At 34.5% G+C, this 24,670-nt stretch overlaps 1 protein-coding gene across 3 annotated transcripts in view; it reads left to right on the top strand.

Annotated features, from left to right (window-relative positions):
• Positions 1–24,670, top strand: part of trappc8 (trafficking protein particle complex subunit 8) — a 65,015-nt gene that overhangs the window by 28,930 nt on the left and 11,415 nt on the right. For all 3 annotated transcript variants that reach the window (XM_051139455.1, XM_051139456.1, XM_051139458.1), the window contains 12 exons: positions 3,312–3,420; positions 6,374–6,568; positions 9,744–9,910; positions 10,009–10,083; positions 10,205–10,298; positions 10,391–10,548; positions 13,294–13,727; positions 15,934–16,111; positions 18,620–18,716; positions 22,269–22,337; positions 22,572–22,630; positions 22,815–23,018. In XM_051139455.1, the coding sequence (XP_050995412.1) occupies positions 3,312–3,420; positions 6,374–6,568; positions 9,744–9,910; positions 10,009–10,083; positions 10,205–10,298; positions 10,391–10,548; positions 13,294–13,727; positions 15,934–16,111; positions 18,620–18,716; positions 22,269–22,337; positions 22,572–22,630; positions 22,815–23,018 (1,839 nt within the window). The remainder of the gene's footprint in view (positions 1–3,311; positions 3,421–6,373; positions 6,569–9,743; positions 9,911–10,008; positions 10,084–10,204; positions 10,299–10,390; positions 10,549–13,293; positions 13,728–15,933; positions 16,112–18,619; positions 18,717–22,268; positions 22,338–22,571; positions 22,631–22,814; positions 23,019–24,670) is intronic.

The raw sequence follows: 24,670 nt of genomic DNA on the forward strand, positions 1-24,670 counted from the left end.
GAAAATCGGATATGTGCCGGATCTGTGTCATGTGGATCAGGTTTTAAAGAGACCGCACAATTTTTGAAGTGAAACCTAACCTGCTGAAGTCATTGATGTAAATCAAGTAAAAAAAGGAAACAGAAATCCTCTTTCGACTGCTGTAGTCGCTGATTAACTTTTGTAGCTTGAATAAAGGTTAATCTGTATAGCTTATACATGTACAATTTATAGTTTATGTGACGATAGTTTTAAAATCACTTAAATGAAAAGTTGTTATAAATTTCAGAGCCTAAAAATAAGAAATAATAGCTTTCAGTTGTACCCTAATGTTGAATGGCTATAATTAATAGGTCAAATTGAGGGCAAATGCATTTAATAGAGACACCAGTAGCAGGACAAATTAAAAACATTGTAAATATGTTTAGTCATTGTAGTAGTAATAACTGCCTGTTTTTGCGAAAAGCGTTTCATGGCCTGTAAATAAAAAAATTTAGCTGGTAAATTTTATCACTTCACCAGCCATTGGCAGGTGTGGCAAAAAGTTAGTTTTAGGCCCTGCGTTTGTGTAAGAAAAATATCCATATGTAAAACTTGATAAACTGTAAACTTTAGCATTTCATGAACATACGTCAAAGACTGATATGGAAGAGATGAATTGTTGAATAAAGTCATTGTTTTTGTTTTCTTTGAGCACAAAAAGTTTTCTCGTAGCTTCATAACATTATGGTTGAAGCGCATGGACAATGTCCTTACTACCTTTCAGTGCCTTGAAGTGTCAGTTGCGTTGCTGTCTATGTAGGGTCAGAAAGTTCTCAGATTTCATGAAAAATATTTTAATTTATGTTTTGAAGATGAATGAAGGTCTTATGGGTTTGGAACCACATGAGGGTGAATAATTAATGACTGAGTTTTCATTTTTGGGTGAACTCTTTAACCACATAGTAATCGCTAATAGTAAAAAGAGCATTTTTCGTCTTATTTTACTCTCAGAAAGCAGCTAGACTCTGGTGGTGTCACATTCAGGCCACTGACCCAGTTTTTTTCCCCACCACAATCAGACTTTCGCCTTGAGTTTAACTGTCTGTGTCTCTGCTTGTGAGACTGCTCTTTCGTCATCGTTTGGTTGAGTCTGTTTCATCAGTGGTCTGGTTTTGGGTTGTTCTGGTCCACAAAACTCCATCACCTTTAAGCACCCGGCCTGAATACATAATAAGAGGAAATAACAACATTCTTCTTTGTTTTGTTTCTTAATGGGAGTTTTATGATGCCTTTTTAACACTCCAGGAACAGTTGGATAAACTATCAGTGGCACATTTCATAGACAGCAAAGCTTTTTGTGCAGTTCATTGATACAGTGTATGGTCATTCTCAGCCTTCTATAAACCCTTTGTGTAAAACACATTTCCATGATTACAAATTGTAATGAAATTTCTAAAACTTTTAGTTATGGCATAGTGTTATTTTAGTATTATTTAGGCTGTGTTCACACTTATGTTTGGTTGAATTAAAACAAATTATGGTGCGATTGCTCGGTTAGTGCGGTTCATTTGAATAAGTGTGAACGCTGCCATCCGAGCCCTGGTGCGCACTGCGGTGTAGTTCGAATGAAATATGAATGCAACACAGACCAAATACTTTTAAACAAACCAAAAACAGGAATTAATGACAAGTCGCGATGCTATGCGACATTATTTCACGAATGGAACAAGCGGTGCATCTAAAACAAAATGAACAGATAGCAAACTTCGAGCAACCAGGAGTTAAAGTGCCTTTTATGAGCTCTTTGTGAGTTTGCAGGTGGTGAAAATAAAATCATATACACGCAACAATGATCGTGCTTAGTCCAGCAGACAGCATTAGGTGTATTTGACTTAAAACGCCACTTTAAGTCAAATTTTAATATAGTTTGAAGTGTTTGGTAAGTTCCGTGATGTAAATACGTCATTTACCCGAACAGTCAGATTGTGAACATATCACTATGTCTTCAGGTTCGCTGACAAAAATGCCAGTGTAAACGCTAAGCGGACCAGGACCAAATGTATAATTTTCCTATTTTGTCAGGACCAAATTAACCAAACCGAAATACAAGTGCGAACACACCCTTATGTACAATTGTAGTATTTATTTATATTTTTTAATTATTTTTAATTATTTTCCTTTTAAATTTTAATTGTAGCTTTTTTTTTTTTTTTTTTTTTTTTTTTTTTTTTTGACATTTTTGTATTAACACTACAAAAAGTTTAATATTTTTTTAAAGAAGCCTTTTCTGCTTACCAAGCCTGCATTTATTTTGATCCAAAGTATAGCAAAGTACAGCAATTTTCAAATATTTTTAAATACATTTTAAAATAACTGTTTTTTTTATATTTAATTATTTTGTTTCGTTTTTATTTAATTATTTTTTAAAATGTAATTTATTCCTGTGATTTCAAAGCTGCATTTTTAGCATCATTACTTCAGTCACATGATCCTTCAGAAAACATTCTAATATTCTGATTTGCTGCTCAAAAAAACATTTATTATTATTATTATAATAATTATTATTATGTTGAAAACAGCTGAGTAGATTTTTTTGAGGGGGTTTCTTTAATAAGTATAAAGTTCAGAAGAACAGCATTGGAAATCTTCTGTAATATTGTAAATGTCTTTAACATCACTTTTGATCAATTTAAAGCATCCTTGCTGCATAAGTGTTTATTTCTATAATCCACCCCCCCAAAAAAAAAAAAAAAAATTCTACTGGTCATATATTATATGACCTTTAGTGTATAATGTTACAAAAGCTTTTTATTTCAGATAAATGCTCATCTTTGGACCTTTCATCAAAGAATCCTGAAAAAAAAATGCACTCAACTTTTAAATATTGATGATAATGATACCAAAAATGTTTTTTTGAACAGCAAATCAGCATATTAGAATGATTTCTGAAAGATCATGTGACACTGAAGACTGGAGTAATGATGCTGAAAATTTAGCTTTGATCACAGGAATAATTTACATTTTAAAATATATTCAACTATAAAGCAGTTATTTTAAACTGTAAAAATATGTAATAATATTACTGCTTTTGCTGTATTTTGTTCAAAAACTTTTGACTGGTAGTGTATAGTTTATTTAATTTTAACTCGCTATAGTTTTATCTTTTTACTCATGGTTCTAATCATTTAGAGCCATACATGTACTGTGCAGAAGCACTGTGTGATCACATGAGCTTTGTTGGCCGATCAGAAGATGTCAATAGAAGGAATGGTAATCTGAGTACAACTTGTAGGTGAAAAGAAGAACTGTTTTTTCAAGTGATGTTATGATGCTTTCCCTTTTGCCCTCAGAGCATGAGTCAGTTGTCTGGTGACAGCTCGCTCCCGCAGCTGCCTCTGCCCTGCCTGCACAGCTCACAAACACGTGTCTTCTTCGGCCATGAGCGCAGACTCGCTGAAGGTAAGCACCTTCTGTCTCTCTTACACACTCATATACACAAGAAACTGAAGTAAAATGAAGATGAGTCATCCTCATGTCGCTCCAAATTGCTATACGCTTCTTTTTTCTGTGGAAAGCAAAAGAAGATATTTAGCAAAATGTTCATGCTGCCCTCATAAATACAATGAAAGTGAACAGAGGTTAGGGCTGGAAAAATACCCTCCCCCCAAAAAATGACAAAACGACGCCATACAAGTTTTTAATTTTTTTTTTTTTTTATTTTTTTTTTTTTATTTAATTAAATACTTATTTTTTCTTAATTTATTTAATTGAACTTATTTATTTATTTATTTTAATTAATACTTTTTTAAACAAGGAAGTGATAAACTGATTAAACGTGTCAGTAAAGACATTTTGTTTTATTTTTGTTTATTTAAAATTAATGCTATTGTTTTGAACTTTCCATTTATCAAAAATCCTGGAAAAAACATATAACACTTTACACAAAAAATATTATGATATATTAATGATAATACGTTTCATATTATAATAATACGATAATACAGCAAATCAGCATATTAGAATGATTTGATCATGATGACACTGGAGTAATGATGCTGAAAATTCAGATTTGATCACAAGAATAAATTACATTTTAAAATATATGAAATAAAAAAAGGTTGTTCTAAGTTGTGATAATATTTCACAATATTACTATTTTTACTTTTGCCTTGGTGGGCAGAAGAGATGACTTTCAAGAACATGAAAAAAAATCTTAAACCATTCAGCAGACTATTCCAAACATTTGTGTGAGAAACGGACTGCAATTTTAATTATTATTCACACAAAAAGCAAGCATATTGCCTTAGAAAGTGAACTGAACAGTGACATAATTGACTGTTTCTGCACACAAATAAACATAGCACAGCCACTAGCGTTATGAATGACATATTTTAACATCCACATTAAGTTGCGATGACCTTTCTGTCATCATGCCCACAGTGAAATGAAGATGAACACAGCACCATTTATGTACTTAGATAAAAAAGCAATTTCCAGTGAGAACTTCAAATGAGACTCAAAAAAGAGGAGCAGTGCTGAGGGGCTTCTTCTTACATGACAGAATAAATTACATTCAAAATAAGAGAAAGGACATGGACTACCACATTCCATATCTGCAACCAGCTTCACTTCAATTAAAGAGACGTGAACAAAAAGACTCATTTCAGGAATATAACGGAACTCAGATGTGTGTTCAAAAAATGGTGAGTAAACGATGGAGTGAAGAGAACAGGCCTGAGGTGTGAAAACCTTTTTAATTAAAGTATTTGCCCGGATCTCACACTGAAAGGGAGGGAGGCTTTAGCTGTGCATGTTGAATGATGAATATGTGTACCTTTTGTCTCTTCCAATGCGCAACTTGCCTTAGGCTCTGAATCCCAAATATCCTCTGAGACACCGGCTGATTGTACGCAAGCCAGCTCTCTTGGGTTTATTTGTTCTTGATTTCCATAATATTCCCTTTCCGCTGCCATGATTTGTCAATCATACTTGTAAGGAGAGAAGATATGTGTGAAGGAAATCCAATGATCATGTTCTTCAGCATGAATGGGAATGATCCAGAGAGAGTCTTGAGCGTCAGTGGAAGCAGAACCTCTGCAGAGTAGGGCTGTCAAACGATTAATCGCATCCAAAAAAAAACAAAACAAAAAAAACATAAGTGCTTTTTGCAATTTTTAAACTGTCACCTAAAGTCAACAGATTTACTAACAGACCTTCCAATCTCTGTGTAAAAATAAAATGATGTTGCCGGCTTTGTCATTTTTACACTCTATTTAAATTATTATTATTCATTATGAAAGGTTCACATTTTGGTTTTGGGAGTCACCAACAACAGGTTGACATGCATGCAAGGTCAAAAAACACTTTCATTGTCGTCTTATATGCATTTATTTTTATCTTATTTGTTCAATGACTCCCAAATGATTCGCTCAATGATTCATTTCCTCCCTTGCGTGAAGCGAATCTGTAGTGATTGTTCTTGCTAGCTTGAAAGGGCTCTAAACAAACCCAGCCAAGGAATAAGGGTCTTATCTAAGCGAAACGATCATTCATTTTCTTAAAAAGAAAATTTCTTATACACTTTTTAACCACAAATGCTTGTCTTGTCTAGTAGCTCTGTGAGACGTATGCATAGCGGTTTGTGTACTCTAGTTCAAGACAGTTAGGGTATGTCTAAAATAGAGGTTGACCGATGTATCGGTTTTGCCGGTTATCGGCAAAAATGCATGCCAATAGTTTTTTCTAGGTTGGGTCCATTGCTGGAGCGGCTGAGAAGGTCGTCATTATACAGCAAAGTCCCTATAATCTTTGTTATACAGCAGGAGAGTGGCTTCTAGTGGCTGAAATCACTGACAGCATGTGCACGTGTAATGAACAATGAACTAACTGTAATGATCAATATATAATTCATATTAATATTTTTATTCATTTACAAAGTATGGTTCAGTAGGCTACTTTTTTTTTTCTTTTCTTTTCTTTTAAATAGTAGAGCACTATTTATTTTCCGTTCAGTATCCATTTTAAAAACTATACGTCGATTAATCGGTATCGGCCAGTGTGGTCCAACCTAGTTATCGATATCGGTAAAATCCAATATCGGTTGACCTCTAGTTGGCATAAATATAGCCATGGTTGCTCATATGGCATTTAAACATAAATACTTCTTACATAAGTATGCATGCAGTTTTTATCACAATTGAGCAGACAACATGGAATACCTTTTATTAATACATACTTTATTATTACAATTTAAACAGGTTAACAAGGGCAAAATAATGTTTAATAATGATGGCCGGTGGCCATTATGAAAACAAACATTTTTGTCAATTTGATCTGTTTGTGATCACTAATCAGACTGACTGACATGTACCGTACTAGCTGAATTTTGCAATCTCTGACTTGTTTTCCACAGGTGAGAAACAAGCCGCAACACATGTCTCTTTGGACCAGGAGTTTGACCGGGATCTTTCCCAGCTCTGGAGGGAGTTGGAGGAGCGGGTCGTCGCTGTGGCAAATAGAGGAACGGTGCCCAACACCTTCCAGCCCTCCCAATGCTGCCTGAACAGTCAGACGGATAATCTCAGATACCCCCTCGCCGTGGTGGAGGGTATGTTTTCCCTCCTACAATACTTACTTTTAAGCATTTTTATTTGTGCTTTATATCTGGTCTTCCCAATTTTATATTTGAAAACATCTGTATTCTCAACTGCTCCGTTGGACGCAAACTATTTGTTCCTGTGGTGGTTTTGACGCACTTTAGGGTCGTTGTTACGTTTGATGTCTCATGGGGCTGCTTTTTTGGTATATTCGCGTATTTTTAATTGGACTGAGATGAATTATTCACCATTTGCTTTCCTCTCTGTCATGAAATTTAAGAGAGAACTAATGAAGCGTAGCTTACCTGGATTTGACCTGGCTGAATTATCTTGCAGCCTCATCAGTGGTGTAAGTGGTCGTGCAAGTAAAACTAGAACTGATCACAGAAATGAATTAGTTTTCATAATGGTTGAACATTCACCTGTCAACATCTCACAGTGAGAGCGGAAGAGTAAAGAGGAACAGGAAGAACCTGCAAACAACCTTTAGTGATGCCACTATGTTCCTACTTATTTGTATTCCTCATTAGCAAATATTTCATCAGCAAAGCACAAGTGAAACATACTTTTGCTAAACAAAACGATTCAAGAGTTTTTGTGTGGGATCAAGCACCTTTTTAATGATTTATAGTTATGGTCTGCCTGCATGTTAAGAAGTAACCCCGTCGTTTTTCTGTAAAACAAAATTTTTATTGTTATTGCAGTTGTAACTTTCTTTATTTTGTTAAATGATTTTATTTAGCATGTCTTATTAATTATTAGTAGTCATGTTAATGTATAAGCACAAAATTTTAGGCCAAATCCTGCAGCCCTACACATGTGGTATTCCATGTGTAAAAAAAATCACAAATTAGATTCTCTCCCTCCCCCTCCCAAATCGTGCAATATTAATGTTTTCACTTTTATGTTGTAATAATGTAAATTTGAATGCCATCATTTAAGCCTAAACTACTAATAATCAGTGTCTTGTTTATCAGGTATTTGCAACTTTTTCAGAACATGATTTTGTAACAAGATTTAAATAAACAAATGGCAATAGTCACAAAATCCCATTATAATAAATTTTAAACTATTACTATTTAGTAATAGTCACAAAGTTAAAGAGCCACAACCTCTGTGAAAGCACAAAAAAAAAAAAAAGATATTTCCATAAATCTCTCCAGTAACATAATACTATAATAAAAACACGTCATTTAGAACAAAAAAAAAGTCTCCTAGTACACGAATCCCCTTCATGTGCCTTGTTTTAAAGAGAGGTAAACCTGTGCCAGGAACAAAATCCTGATTCAAATAAATTGGATTCAACATAAATATAGTTTTGCCTTTCCCAAAGAACCTTGACCTCTGTCGTCAAACTTTTAATAGAACTATTGAGTATTGGATTTTTCCTCACTGTGTCATCATACTTATAGCGACAAGCAAACAAGCTCCAGACAGAGTGGAGAACAGGCCCAGTAATCCACAGTAGGACACAGATCATAATAAGACCTAAACCACTCCCAAATGAGTCTGGCATGGCAAGCCCAGTTATAATGTAAGATTTTTGGCATAGCTAATCCACCCAACTCCACTGGCAACTGCAAAGACTTAATCTTTTGTCTAGGCTTTTTTCCATTCCATATAAATCTAGAAAAAGCACTTTCCAACTGAGCAGAGACTTTCCTGCTTAACCATTAGTGTAACATCTGAAGAGGGTAGAATAATCGAGGGAGAATATTCATCTTGATTAAACTTATCCTACCAAGCAGTGAAAGATGAAGTGCCTGCCAGCGGTTTAAATCTCTGTAAACTGTATGAATAATCGGAGCATAATTGAGTTTCCATAATTTATTTCAATCAACTGACACATTAATCTCGAGATAAACAAATCCAGATTTTGACCATTTAAAGGGGAAGTTAATTAAAGATTCAGTATCAAAATTACCTAATGGTAGTGCTTCTGATGTTCTGAAGTTTAATTTTGTACCCTATCTTGCAATTCTGAGTATTTCTGAACTGGAAGTTTATATTTCACAGTTCTGAGAAAGTCATAATTGTGAGGGGCAAAAAGTGAATTGCGAGTTTGTATCACGTAATTGTGAGAAAAAAGTCAGAATTGGTAGATAAAAACTCACATACAATATACAAACTTTCATACAATATAGTTTTTTTTGCTTTAAATAAGGTCTTTATGATGTCAACATTTTTGATACCATAGCAATTTCATAATTCCTGTCACCAGTGTGTTAATATCACAAAAAAACTAATACTAGCCTAAATTAAAAAAACAAAAAAAACTAATTAAAAATAAACACTCAAGCTCACTGAAGACAAGTAAACAAGTCAAAAAGTAAGGACAAGTCGTGAAGAAATTGTGTTTTTTTCAGAATTTCTCTCCATATAATGGACTGATATGGTGCCCCAAGTTTGAACTTCCAAAATGCAGTTTAAATGCAGCTTCAAACAATCCCAAATGCAGTTGTAAATGATCCCAGCCAAAGAAGAAGGGTCTTATGTAGTGAAACGATTGGTTATTTTCAATAAAAAAAATACAATTTAAATACTTTTTAATCTCAAATGCTCATCTTGCCTTTCTCTCCCTGAACTCAGTGTATTCTGATTCAAGACAGTGAGGGTATGTCAAAAAACTTGTCGTATGATTGTATTTTCTCTCTATTTTCCCTTGAAAAATAATTTCAAAATCATCCTAAATCACTGCAGAAGTACCGACCCAGTCTTTGCAAAGTGAACATGCAAAGAAGATCAAACACCCTTAACAAAAAAGGTAGAACATAATATAGGACGATTTTGAAGTTGAGGGGGAAAATACGATCTTTTTTCGACATACCCTAACTGTCTTGAGCCAGAATACACAGAGTTCAGCGAGAGCAAGACAAGATGAGCTTGATAAACCACAGTATTTAAAAACATGTGCAAACGATTCACAAGTATGTAATCGTGATAGAGACAGTAGTCCAAAATCTCTGTTGGTTGGGAAATTTCTACTAGTTAATCGTGTCTAATGGTGTATCACCCACTCCTACGTGTTTACAAATGAATATTTTTATGTGACGTATCAGTACTTCAGGTGTTTGAGCATTTTATAGTTACACTGTACTCACTCAACTGTATTGTTCCTGGTTTTCAATCATTCTCTCTCATGTTGTTTGCTGTTAATACATTTGCTTCTTTCTTTTTCCATCACAGAGCCCATCATTGTGGAGGTGGTTTTCCGTAACCCCCTGAAGGTTCCTTTAGCTCTGTCGGCTCTGTCTCTGCTGTGGAAGTTTACTCTGAAAGACTTCTCAGGCCCTCAGGGCGGCACAGCTGGAGAAACCATCAGCAATGAAAAAGAGGCAGCGTCTTTGAAAGAAGTAAGGCTGTTAATCGTCTCTCGGTTCATCGTGCCGGAGGCGTCCAGCTTTGAGTTTCTCATCAGTTTGATTAACTTCTGCATTTGAATCCATTCCAGACCACAGCCCTCAATGACATCATTGATACGCAAGTCATTCCAGAGTTCACCATAAGTCCTGAGGAGACCAAAGTGGTTTGTGCACATTTTTCTCTTATCTCTCCTTTTCTAATTTTTTTTTTTTTCCCATTTCACTTTACCTGAATTGGCTTTTTGTTCTTGTTTGTTCTGGTCTGTCTCTCTCTCGCTCTGTCAGGCTCGTTTGAAGTTGCTTCCTCATAAGACGGGAGAGTTGCATGTTCTCGGTGTGGTGTACAACCTGGGCACCGGAGAAGTGGGCAACAGTGAAGGTATAATACAAACACACATTTTTTTTATTTGTCAACACTGTTAGTTTTCTTTATGTGGTGTAACACTAACTTGTGACTGGTTTGTGCTGCAGGCTCACTGGGCGGGGATGTGATGTGTGTTCGTGGACAGCAGAACCTGGAGATCCAGGGGCCCAGACTCAATATGACCAAAGAGGAAAAGACTTCCGTCAGATATGGACCAGACCGCCGCTTGGACCCCATTATCACTCCACCTATGCCCTTACTAGAGGTGTGTTTGAGTAAATCAAACTTTGATTTTAAGCTTTAATAAGCTACAGGACCTAAACTGGTCTTGAAACCTGAGAGCAGATCTAGTTTAAAGTGCTCATCACAGTTAAATCGACGCTGTTTAATGATTTACAGTGCACATATTGCACTGAAAGTCCTGAGTGAACATATTCAGAATGATTTTGGTGGGAATGTATAAAATTATTATATATTGTGAATATTGCAGTGTTTTAAATAATTCATTAGCATCTCTGGTCTGCAAAAGTTAACTTAGAACAGTTTATTTTTTTTAATCTGTTCAAAATATCTGTACCATTTGAAGGAATACTTCAACCAAAAATGAACATTTACTGAAAATGTACTCACCCTCAGGCAACCCAAGATGTAGATGAGCTTTTTTCTTCATCACAACAGATTTGGATAAATGTAGCATTACGTCAATTGTTCACCGTTGGATTCTCTGCAGTGAATGGGTGCCATCAGAATGAGAGTCAGAGTCTTCATTTGTCTTTTTTTTTAAACATCACAATGATATCGCATTGTGGACTTCATATTATCGTATAGTGAGATTTTTGATATTGGATTATTGTGATGTTTTTATCAAATGATTTGATTCTCGTTCTGATGGCACCCATTCACTGCGGAGTATCCACTGGTGAGCAAATGATGTATTGCTAAATTTCTTTAAATCTGTTCTAATGAAGAAACAAATCTATCTACATCTTATCTTTGATAACCTGAGAGTCAATTATCAGCATTTTTTTTGTTTGTTTGTTTTGGGAAGAACTTTTCCCATTCTGATTCAATGATTAATTTGACTCAAAAATATTGGATTTTGGTCTGCTTGTTGTCTACAGTCAGGACCAAAAATAAAACCACCCCTGCAATTCTGTCAGAAAAATGCAACCCTTCTCTCAGAAAATTGTTACGCTTTGTTTGTAACCATTTCCGAGTGCTTTTTCGAGTCATTGTCCTGCTGGGAGACCCATCACCTCTGGTGAAAATGCAGCTTTCTGACACTGGCCACTAAGTTGCGCCCCAAAATTCTTTGGTAATCATCAGTTTCATGATACCGTTCACACAGTCAAGGCATCCAGTGCCAGAAGCAGCAAAGCAACCCCAAAACATCTTTGAACCTCCACCATGTTTGACTGTAGGGACTGTTTTTCTTTGAAGGCCTCATTTCTTTTTCCATAAACAGTGCCATGATGTCCTTTCCCAAAAAGCTCTACTTTTGTCTCATCTGTCCACAGTACGTTCTTCCAGAAGAATTGTGGTTTTGTCACATAAGTTTTGGCAAACTCCAGTCTTGCTGTTTTATGCCTTTGTGTCAGCAGTGGTGTACTCATGGGTCTCCTACCATAGCGTCCTTTTTCGAGGCGTTTTTTTTTTTAGTGCGTGCTGACACTGTTGTACCCTGTGTCTGCTGATCAGCTTGAATTTGTTTGGAAGTTAATCAGGGTTCTTTGTCCCCCATTCGAACAATCCTTTGTTGAATTTTTTTTTTTTTTTATTAATTTTGCTCTTCCGTCCTCATCCAGGGAGGTTAGCTACAGTGCCATGGGCTGTAAAAACCTCTTGATGATATTGCACACAGTGGACACAGGAACATTAAGATCTCTGGAGATGGACTTGTAGCCTTGAGATTGTCCATGTTTTTCATTTTTTTTCTTTCCAATCCACACACAACTCTTTACAATTCTTTGTTTTCTCCATGCTCAATGTGACACACAACACAAAGGTTGAGTCAACTTTGCTCCATTTTAACTGCTTGCAAGTGTGATTACTATATGCCCACACCTGTTACTTGCCTCAAGTGTGTCTAAATACAAATTACAGGAGCATCACATGCTTGAAAAGCAATTATTTCTTACAATTTTGACAAGGTGCCAATAAATTTTGTCCAGTCCATTTTTGAGTTTTGTGTGAAATTTTATCAAGTTTGACTTTTCTTTGTTTTTTTTGTTTTTATGTGTTTTTGCAGTGCAAACAAAAACAAAAAGCACATGAATTCCAAAACATTTGCAATTGTAACAATTTTCTGAGAGAAGTATTGCATTTTCTGACAGAATTGCAAGGGTGCTGATACTTTGGCCATGACTGTATTTACAAAAAGATCATAAAAGAGCCATGTCAAAAATCATATGTTCCAGTGCTTCTGGGATTTTGTAAGTTACCAGTCTACATTGAGGGCTTCTAAGGCAGTACTAGTTGGTAGATTAAAGTTTTAACTTCAAGATATTGTATCTCTTTTTTAAAAGATGGTGAACAAAGTCCTCAAGGACTTTATGTCTGTGAAATAATCAGTAATTATTGATTTTGGACTGACTGAAAGACTTTTATTGAGTTCTCTTATGTGAATAAGTTTGCACTTTGCACTCGATTCATTCATTATGGTTTTTATTGTGATTAACTGTGGCTTTGCTCTCAGTTTAACCCTTTTAGGCTCTGACACAACTCCTATCAAACATTTGATTTTCTTGGCTTGAATAAGTCAGAAACCTAAAATAAATGGTGTGCAGATCAAAATCATCTTGTTAAAGATTCAGTTAGACTGATATTCCAGTCACCTGAGGATTCTGCTAACACCCTTGAAAAGTTTTAACAAAGTCAGTCCAGAAGCATTTTAAGATCCATTTTCAGTAAAAAACGTTTGTTTCTTATATCACGATGAATAAAGCAGTGAAATCTGTTATGAAGTTAAACTGTACATGTAATTTCTGTTTCTCTTTCTTTTTGCATCCAGGTGTTTTTCATTAACTTCCCCACTGGTTTATTGTGTGGTGAGATCCGAAAAGCATGGGTGGAGTTTGTGAATGTGAGCGCGGTCCCTCTCACTGGTCTTCGCGTGGCATCCACACACCCAGAGTTCTTCACATTCGGGAGTGCTGCCTCTGACCTCACCCCGGTGACCCCCACAGCAGCAGAGCACTGTTCCGCGTACAAAACTGTGGCCGTGCCCCCGTCAATGGCGACCGTGTCGCTCGTGTCACCGGCAGCATTCGGGGTCACCGGCGGTGACCGGCCGGTGGTGGTGGAGATTCCCTTATCACAAGGTGTGTTGGGACCTGGGGAGGCATTACAGATCCCACTGTGGCTCAGGGGGCCTGACCGAGAGGGTGTCCATGAAATCAACTTCCTCTTTTACTATGAAAGTACAGAGAAGACTGCCAAACTCAGGTATGTGTCCTTTTATGCTTTATTTGGACTAATAACAGACAATACAAAGAACTGGGCAAAGTTTAAGCAGGTTTTCTCAGGCCAATGTGGCTTTGTTCGGTGGATATATTGTGAGCATATTGCAGGACTGTTGTTAATTTGCTAAGTGCACTTGGATTAATGGGTTTAAGCCTTTGTCTTATTTTCATTTTGTATTCTAGGGAATTAAATGCAACTAAGACTTGGTAATAATAGCAGCCTGTTTTTTTTTAAAGATATGTATTGGCTTATGTTTAGTATCAATGTGCATTTTTATTATTATTTTTAAACATTTTAATTTTTGTAAAACTTAAGTACACTTTAAGTATATTGAAAATGCAATATTTGATTTTTTATTTATTTATTTTTTTTGCAACACTAAGTGTCAGGTTTTTAATTGAATAAATATCTATTTATGTAATATGTATACTATATATATATGTAATACTATATAAAAAAACAATATACACATATTATGAAAATTTTATTTACTAACATTTTTAAGCTGTTTTCTGTCATTGTTAAAAATACAAGTTGTTGTTATTATACGATAATAAATTATTACAAATAGTAATTATTAATAATAACTGAAGTAATAATAAAAATAATAATAATAATACTGTTATTATATATTACTTATATATTATATATTCATTTTATACTTTTGAATTTAGTGTATGTATAATATTAGTAATAATACTGTTATAAATAATATGGTAATAATAGTTAATAAATTAATGTAATTGCAAAAAAAGTGTTGGTTTTGTTATTATTAGTAGTCATAATAATAATATAGTTATAATATTAATAGTAATATTAGTAACAATATTGTTGTTAAATATAGGGGCCTATGAAATCCATTTTATTTTATTTTTTTTTCTTTGTTTCTTCAGTTCCTAATTTTGATGCAGTTCTTAATTGCTTGTAGTTGTTGTTGTTACATTTCCATTTTTCTAGACTCTGTTTTAATGGTTAAATTAAGTTTTATCAATTTTATTTATTTATTTATTTACCAATTTCTGTGTATTCCATTCATTTTCTGGATTCCATCTTAATGGTTTCGTTAAGTTCTATTAATTAACAACCTCTCTGATTTATTTATTTATTTATTTTTTATTTAAGGAATAATTAATAAATACTTTATTTATTTATTCCTTTAGAAATACTGTGTTGTTTACATTTTTATTTCTATAATAAATAATTTCTCTGGTAAACATTCCTTAAAAATTATTTTTTAAATAATTTATTATTAGCAGTAAAACTGTCATTAGTTTGTCCAACTTAAACCAAACTTTTATTTTGATTGGTTGCTGTGAAGACCTTTAAGTTTCTTTTTGGGGTTTTTTTAATCAAAATAAATGGTAAATGCTTATGAAGTGACCCTCAGATCACAAATTTGGCAAATCCTGTGACATTCTGTGTTATACAGTAAATTCCTCTTTTATGACTGAATTCCACAATTCTGTGCGTGTTTTCCACTTCACGGAAATTGTAGGGCCCTATATTAATTTTTCTTTTTCTTTTTTTTTTTTTATATATAGTGATGATAATACTTTTATAAATAATAATATGGTAATACTAAATATTACTAAATACTAAATTACTAAATATTAGTAATACTATTATGCATGTTATGCAATTACATTTATGAAATAGTTACAGATTTATGTATCTGGAGCATTTTTGGTCCCTTGACAGTGAAAGACAGCTAGAATTATTTAATAATTTATGCAAACAATATCTTTGGTAAGCTTTAGTAAGGTACTTTACCTGTAAATACGTTTGTTTGCTGTGGTGTAGTGGTGTTGCTTGTTTTTTTTTTTTTTTGTTGTTTTTTTAGAGAGCCACCAAATGACATCATTTAACAAATTAAGGAGAATTTGAAAATATTGGTAAAAAAAAAAAAAAAAGGTTTCCATGTCTTAACTGCACTAATCTAATAAAGGCAAAATCTCCCAAATATAACTGATTCTACATATAGACTGTTAAAGATATTTTAATTTCCTTTGAGCAGTTGTGGTTTTGCTCTATTAAGTGGCTGACAATCAAACATAAGCGTATGCGTTTTCATTTGACAATTTGCTGTCTGCCGTTTAAAAAGGACTAATTGGCCTTTAACGTCATTTAGAGTCTGAAAATTACCACACGACTTCCAGTGACTCATCTTCGCTTTCTCTGAAACTTTTAGTCACAGGGTCCTTCGACACACTGTTTTCATCTGTGCAAGCCGCTCTCTCAGTGTCAGAGCCACGGCCAGCCGCAGCAACACGCTGCACGCCAGAGAGAGAGAAACAGAAGAACGGCAGGAGGGAGAGGAGAAGAACGGCAGCATGTTGGTCTTTGTGGACGTGGAAAACATTAACACAGTGAGCTCATTCCCACATATGGACTGCTCATCCGTCTTTTTTTTTTTTTCACATTAATACCTTCTTGCAGTTCATAAAATGTGTGAACACCATGGCATTAAGGCATGCACAGATGTAAAATTCTCTACTATTTAATATAAATGATTTAAAAATAAACAGCTCAAAACTAAAATAAATCAGCTTGCTTAAAGTGAATTTAGGCAATGTTTTAATGCACAGTATTAAAAATAAATATCCATTTTGAGATTTGCTAAAGATTACATTCAACAGTGTTATTAAATTTAACAGTTTAATTTTAAGTGAGTGTTACATTACAGCAAAAATTATTCTGCATTTTAAAACAGGGTAAATGTGCACAATTAAATATTCAATACCCGCTGTTATAGATTTAAAAAAAAAAAAAAAAGTAATATTGGCCAATAAACTATTTTTAAGTACTTTAACATGCACAGGGCAATTGATTTAAAAACAAGTAAATGGAAACACTTTAGAATAGGGAACATGTATTCACTATTAACTATGACTTTTCCCTCAATAAATTCCTAATTTGCTGCTTATTAATAGTTAGTAAGGTAGTTGGTTTTAGGTTTTGGGTAGGATTAGGGATGTAGAATAAGATTGTGTAGAATAAGGCATTAATATGTGCTTAATTAGTACTAATAAATGGCTAATATTCTAGTAATGTGCATGCTAATAAGCAACTAAGTTAAGAAACTGTAAAATAAAGTGTTACCAAATAAATAAATATAAATGAAAATAAATTCTGATGAACTGATTCATCTCAATAATTACATATCTTATCAACATTTGCCAAGGATTATTTTAAGGATTTACATTACTAGGGCAGATGACTAAAGCATTGGGTAGACATTTAAAATATATATGAAGAGTTTGGTTCCAAAACGCGATAAACGTGTGTTATTCTGTCATGTTTTTTCCCTATTTTTCCAAACTGTGACAAACGTCCAGTCTCATTTCTCTGCAGAATGCGATACATTCGCTCAACCAATCACAGCACACCATTCCACGCATTGTAAACAGTAAAGGCGGTGCTTTGAATACACCCAGCATCCTAGTTTTCCTCATCTACTTTGTACTTTGTGATCAACAAACACACTGCACTATGAAAAAAAATATTTAGGAGCACCAGTGCGACTGACCCGATCAGCATATTTGTGTTTCTGCTGAGAGGAGCTTCAAAGGTTTCTATGTGTTTTTGCAACGTTCACAGACATATCTGACGAATCCCTTCATAAACAAAGTGTAGAGAGATTGTAAATAATAGAATCACGGTGCAGTGTAGAGAGCTTTGTTTATTATATAATGGAACTTTGTGAGAACATGATGAACTAAGATGAGTGACAGCTTTTAATGATTTTTAAGGAAGTTTGTAAGTGAGATATTGATTTAATACAACTGTTAAATAAACAAGAAGTTAATTTTAAGTTACTTACCTTGTCTGACCATTACACTATTGCCTGATTTTGCTCTATTTCGACGTCAAAAATAGTTTGAAACAAGTCACAACTGAGCCGCTGGGCATTCATTCAAACACAGCAGTGTTTCGTTTATGAATGAACGTGCATTTTAAACGAATCTAGTGAGTCAGTGATTCAATTTCCCATTCATAAAGACTTGCTTTTTTCCTGAATGAATCAGCTGTTCGAACGAATCAAATGAATGAATGATTCAGTAATTAAATCAGCGACTTGCCACCACCTACTGGCAGTTTTAGTTTCATTTTTAAAGTATCTTTTCAGTTAAATCATTTAATATTTCTGTATTCAAAATTTTATATTTAAAACATTAATCTCAACATGAATTTATATATTTGATTGCATTCATGCCACCTCTGAGCCTCATTAAATAAATGAAAATACACTTACAAGCCACTTTCGTGTTCTTCTGTGCCACCTCCGTAGTACAAATTAATTTTAATACTGATTTCATTTGATTGTTCACTTATTCTTATTCTAGTTGTTTGTGTTCTGCTGTTTTAGTGTGAAATTTTAAAAAGCTTTAAAAATGTATATTTAAAAATTGACATGAAAAATATCATGCTGTTAATAAATGTCATTTCAAAAACAAAATCCCCCTTTAATTCACTTTAAGGAGTCAAATATCACCTCATAATGGGAAGGCTAATTTTTTATCAGATTTTTTGATCATTGATTAGAAGGTGCTCCTGAAATTTTGACTGTGCTCCTAAATTTCTTTAAGCATAGAGCCCTGATGGATTTGAGGAAAAAAATAATCAGTTTTTATAATAAATCTTTGAAAATCAAAATCTGGATTTGAATTTTTAATGTTACTGTAACCTAAAGATTCTATGTGAAAGTTTGAAACAGAAAAACGGTTTTCATCTTGCCACTTTCTTGCTAATGAAAACACATTTTTAGTCATTAATAAAATGGTTTTATAGCGTTTTGGAACCAAACTCTTCATATATACATGTATATGTATAAATTAAATTAAATAGAAAATTTCTGTCTCTTCTCTGTCTGTCAGAGTGAAGCAGGTGTTCGTGAGTTCCATATAGTTCAGGTGTCCAGCAGCAGTCGGCAGTGGAGGCTGCACAAGTGCATCAACCCTGTGGGAGATAAAGGTATGAATCCTCAAGTATGCTCTGGTTACATGCACGTAGTCACTTAGCAGACACTTTCATTCCTTTTGCAGCCACTTGAGGTTAAGTGTATTGCTCCGTTGCTTGGTAGACTGTGGATCTCTTCTTTAATTTGTTCCAAGCTGGTATGAATTTTTTCTTCCATCCAACGCAAAACATCCACAATTTATAATGGTGGGCCTTCATAAATGATTTCCATTCTTTCCTCTCATCTTTCCATTCTTTCCTGGTCTCATCTTGCGCTCAGACCAAAATGAAATCTTGATTCTTCTGCTATGCTCTTATCATTTTCTTGTCATGTTATACTCTTGGGTTGAGAACCACTTTTTTAAAACATAAAGGCAGCTGTATATTTGCATGTTTTAAAATAAAAACGTTATATGATGAATAAAAAAATAAATAAAAGTTTTTGAACAGTAACTTTTTTTTTTTTTTTTTTTAAATGTCTCTTGTGTTCATGAAGCCTGCATTTATTTGATTCAAAGCACAGCAAAACTTGTAAAATGTTGAAATATTTGTACTATTTAAAATAATGGTCTTCTATTTGAATATATTTTTAAAATGTTATTTATTTCTGTGTTTTTAAAGCTGAATTTTTTGCGTTGTTACTCCAGTCACATCATCCTTAAGAAATCATTGTAATATTGATTTGCTGTTAAAAAAAAAAAACAAAAAAAACATTTATTATTTTTATGTTGAAAACCGCTAAAAAGAATTCTTTCAGGTTTCTTTGAATAGGAAGTTCAGAAGAACAGCATTTTCCTGAAATATAAAACTTTAGTAACATCATCATTTCTTTATCATCACTTTTGATCAATTTAAAGCATCCTTGCTTAATAAAAGTAGTAATTTCTATGAGTTCTCCCCCACAAAAAAAGGAATGTGTGTGTGTGTGTGTGTGTGTGTGTGTTTACTTGTTTTTGCTACATTGTGGGGACCAAATGTCCCCACAAGGATAGTAAAACCTGACATTTTTGACATTGTGGGGACCGGCTTGTGGTCCCCATGGGTACAAAAGCTTATAAATCATACAGAATGAGATTTTTGAGAAAGTAAAAATGCAGAAAGTTTTCTGTAAGAGTTAGGTTTAGGGGTAGGGTTAGGGTAAGGGGATAGAAAAAACAGTGTGGACAGTATACAAACCATTGCACCTATGGAGAGTCCCCACAAAGATAATAAACCAGACTGTGTGTGTGTGTGTGTGTGTGTGTATATATATATATATATATATATTTGAGATAAAAGCTGATCTTTGGATCTTTCTATTCATCAAAGAACCCTAAAAAAGAAATAACTCAACTGTTTAAAAAAAAACAACACATCTTTGACAGCAAATCAGCATATTACAATGATTTCTGAACAATCATGTGACACTAAAGACTAGATTAATGATGCTGAAAATGTAACTTTGATCACAGGAATAAGTTACTTTTTAAAATATATTAAAATGGATAGCAGTTATTTTAAATAGTAAAAATATTTCACAATATTACTGCTTATGCAGTATTTTGGGTCAAATAAATGCAGGCTGAGCAAAAGAGAACTGTTTAAAAAAACATAAATCTTGCTGTTCGAAAACTTTTGACTGGTAGTGTATATCATATATCATATCAAGATAAATCAACAATTGTTTTTTTGTTTTTTGTTTTTTCTTCCCAAAATTAAATAACTGACAACATGGAATGTTTTTAAGTATTATCTGAGAAATATTGTTGAATTATTTAAAATAACTTTTTTGTAAGGATGACAGTGTAATGGTAACACTTTTTTCACAAAAATATATGCTGATCTGTTTTCTTTTTGTTAAAGGGATAGTTCACCCAAAAATGAAAATTACACTCTGATTTACTTACCCTCAAGCCATCCTGTGTGTATATAATGTTCTTCATTCAGATGAATACAATCAGAGTTATAATAAAAAATGTTCTGGTTTTTCAAAGCTTTATAATGGCAGTGAATGGCCGTTGAGATTTTGAAGCAAAATAAAGTGCATCGACCCATCATAAAAAAGTATTCCACAAGGCTCCGGGGGGTTAATAAAGGCCTACATATTTAGTTTTGAACATCTGTAGTTCCTTCAAAACATCACATGGATCTGTTTTAAGGTGCTGTGTAGAGAGCGATCTGTCTACATAAATCCATATGTACCTCCAGCACTGGGAATATTGATGCAGAGGAACATGATTGCATGCCAGAAGAAGAAGCTGGCAGCGGTACAGACACAGTGATACACTCCATGACCTGCAGCCTTTAAATGGCCTGTTGAAAGTGGGTCACATTGCATTTGTGTTGAGTCATCTATATGGCCGATACCTTAAGAGCAAGAAACACGCGCTCATGCACACCCTGCAGAGTGTGATGCTGCAGCTCTGAAATGCTGAGATGAAATTAGGTCACTTTGAAATTGTGCTGAGTGTGTGAAACATACACATTTCAGCAGCTTACTAAATTGAAAATTGAATCCTGTGCATGCGTTCATCCTGTGCTTGGATGAGGCGAATATATTGAATGATGTGAAAATATTTTTGCGGCTTCAGAACAATGCATCCTTAACCGAGTAATGCTTCCAAAGCTAAATCGCTGTCTGCTTATAAAGTGTGTGAACTTCTAAAATCAAACTTCTGTTTTACACAGAAGCCTGGCGGCTGGTGTTGTTTACCAGTATTTATGTTTACGCCGCATCGCCTTTTGGAAGTTCTTTAATTCTGTACTTTTAATTAATTTAATGGTTTGAAGGAACAGAGAGACCTTAACCTGAAGAGATGATGGAGGAATGACCTACAGCTACTGTATAAACAAATGAAAAGTACTGCCTTTTTGTTCATCTTTGGGGAAAAAAAACGACTAAACTTTTGGCTCCAGCCTTTTTCCATTTAAAATTAGAGGCAACCATTGCATTTTAATCACAGTCTAAACAAAGCTGTTCTTAGTTTAAATGAGAAATTCTACAATGGTCTGAGTTTACTTTTGCAAAACTATAATACATAAAACATACCTGTTCGAAACTAAAACACCAGATGGGTTGAATGAGAATGCAGATTCACTTTCTGCCAGCAGGTGGCGCTTATGGAACAGCAGCAATACAGCGATTTTTCAACCTGCTTAGGGTGCATTGATACACCCCTAGTGACAAATCTTGTCATTTTAAATAAGACTTAACAGCTACGACAGGGAGGATTTCTATACATAAGTACTTTTTGCTCTGTTGCACACACAAAACTACCATGTGGCATATTAAAATAAGTGTAATTATGACCCGAGTTCACATGGAGATATGTTCAAAAATGCTGTGGCTAATTAAAACTAAACCTTTGAAGAAATAAAAAAGAAACACGGAAAACGGCTTGTGAAATATGGAGCAAGGATAGCAGAACGCACTTTAAAATTCTGACTTTGCTTTGAAGAGTTAATTAACTGCCTTGACATCTGAACTGCTTTTGTGTATTTGAGTTTCTAATGTGGGAGAACCAATAAGACAGATTTCCTGAGAATAAGTGGATGAACTCTTATCATCTTCCTTGTTTTTGCCTTCAGACTCTAAGCTGGCCAGCAGGGAGAGGGGGAAGCTGTGCTTCAAAGCCACTAGATGCAGAATGGAGGAAGGTGGGGCGTCCAGTCTACACACACAAACACCAACCTCATGTATTCCATGTATTTTAATACAAAATTTGCACTATTGCATACATGCTGCGTGGAAAGACCAAGATACAAAACAAATTTCCAAAACGCACATGCAAACTTTCTAGATGTGACTTTGCCTCCACAATCACAGCTGTTCATGGCTAATGCAACAAACTGTGGAACATACTGACATTTTTTTTCCCCCCAATGCTTCAGTGACCTCAGATGCAGTAGAAAAATACACCTTTGCCGACCTCAACCTTGGCAACGAGCAAGTAAGAATGCCCTCATGTTCTCACTACTACTTCAGATTGATACTGAGAATTAAGCATCACTGGATAAACCTTACAGCTAAATAAAAAAATCACTGACAATCTGTGATTCATTCGGCTTCTCAACAATGTCTTCATTCAGTCCTCAACGTGCTTCTCTCTCTTTGTCTTTTTCCTCTTTCTTCAGATTGTCAGCTCTACCACTCCATGTGCTGATTTTTTCTTCCGGAGGGGTCTGCCTTCTGAACCCAGGAGAGGGGGCGTTTCCGCAGGCGGTGCTAGTCAAATGCGTAGACAGAGCCTCACGCCACAGAGCGGGACTGGTGATGGTGTGACCAGTATTGTCAAAAAATGCAGTGAAGTAGAGCTTGACATCATCATCCTTTGGAAGGTATTCTGATGAAATGTTTCAAATATATGTGGGATTTTTTTATTTTGCTTTTTAACGATAATGCATGTAAAGTGCTTCGTCCTTCATAAAGCTCTGCTACAGGGTTATATTATTGCAGTATTATTAGTGCTGTTAAAATTAACGCAGGTGATTTTAACAACGTTAAAAATATTTAACACAGTACATGCAGGGGCGGAGTTAGGGTTGGCCACCCCACTCACAACTGCTGCTTCTGTCTCTTTTTGTCTTGACAAGAATTGCGCTTATTTAGTCGCAGAATGTCTTTACAACAACAGACTTTTCAAACACGCACTCCAACTTCACTTCAGCGGCAGGCGCTAGTCAAACTAATGCGGAGAAAGGTACAGGTGACGAGTGAGCTTCAGTAGAAAAGCAGTGAACTGCTGTCATTAATTTTCATGAAGGATTGTTTCCTCGTGTTTCATATTGAAGTGAAGCGAAAGCGTAATTTCTGTGCTGCTTGGCTTAGGTCGCTCAGTATTTATTAAACAATATGCAGTAGAAGGTGGTATGTGCTGCTTCATCTGTCAGTCACCTGAAGAAGAACTTGTCGTTTTGATTTTTTTAGTAATAAAAATTATTTAGTTCTGTTAGAGAACAGACAATACAATTAAAAACAAACGCAGCTGCTCAAGGCAGTGTGCCGAATGACAGTCACATCACAGATCAGATTTCAGTTATCACTTGAAGAGAGTGGGTCGAGCTGACTGACAAGAAGAGAGAAGTTAGAAAGACAAAACTATGGCGGAAGAGTTTAAAAAAAATGCATGTTTTAAAAATATTTTGGATTTTGAAAAGCCTGTTGACTTCTACCATTTATCTAAGGTGATAGTAGAATTTCATATTTATTTGGTTCCACAGTGTTTGCTGATTTTTATTTATTTAAACTGTATTTTTTATTTTATTTTATATTACATCAAGGTGTATGCCGTGCTTCCAAGCTTTCTTATTCATGTTGCTAATAAACGTTCTACGTTTCTTATTTATTTGGTTAAATAGTGTTTACTGATTTTCAATTTTGTATACTTATTTAAACTTTGTGTAAGTTATTATAATTATTATTAGTTTGTTACGTTAATGCCACTAATTTAAAAGTGAAAGTAAAATGCACACAACACTTTTACAAGCTGCTTAAAGGAGAAGTCCACTACCAGAATTACAATTTACAGATAATTTACTCACCCCCTTGTCATCCACGATGTTCATGTCTTTCTTTCTTCAGTCGTAAAGAAATTGTTTTTTGAAGAAAACATTTCAGCATTTTTCTTTATATAATGGACTGATATGGTGCCCCGATTTTGAACTTCCTAAATGCAGTTTAAATGCGGATTCAAACGTTCCCAAATGTGGTTGTAAACAATCCCAGCCGAGGAAGAAGGGTCTTATCTAGCGCAACAATTGGTTATTTTAATTTAAAAAAAAAAAATACAGTTTATATTCTTTTTAATGCCAAACGCTCGTCTTGTCTTACTCTATGGGGTGAGTACGTTATATGTGAATCTTTGTTTTGGAAGTGGACTTCTCTTTAAACTGAAGAAAAGAGAGAAAACGCAAAGGAACTAAAAACAACTAAAAAACAACTAAAAACAACTGCTTGACACTGGTTTGCTAATTTAAAAGTGTGCAAGGCA

Source organism: Labeo rohita, chromosome 20 (assembly GCF_022985175.1).
Source record: "Labeo rohita strain BAU-BD-2019 chromosome 20, IGBB_LRoh.1.0, whole genome shotgun sequence".
NCBI lineage: Eukaryota > Metazoa > Chordata > Actinopteri > Cypriniformes > Cyprinidae > Labeo > Labeo rohita.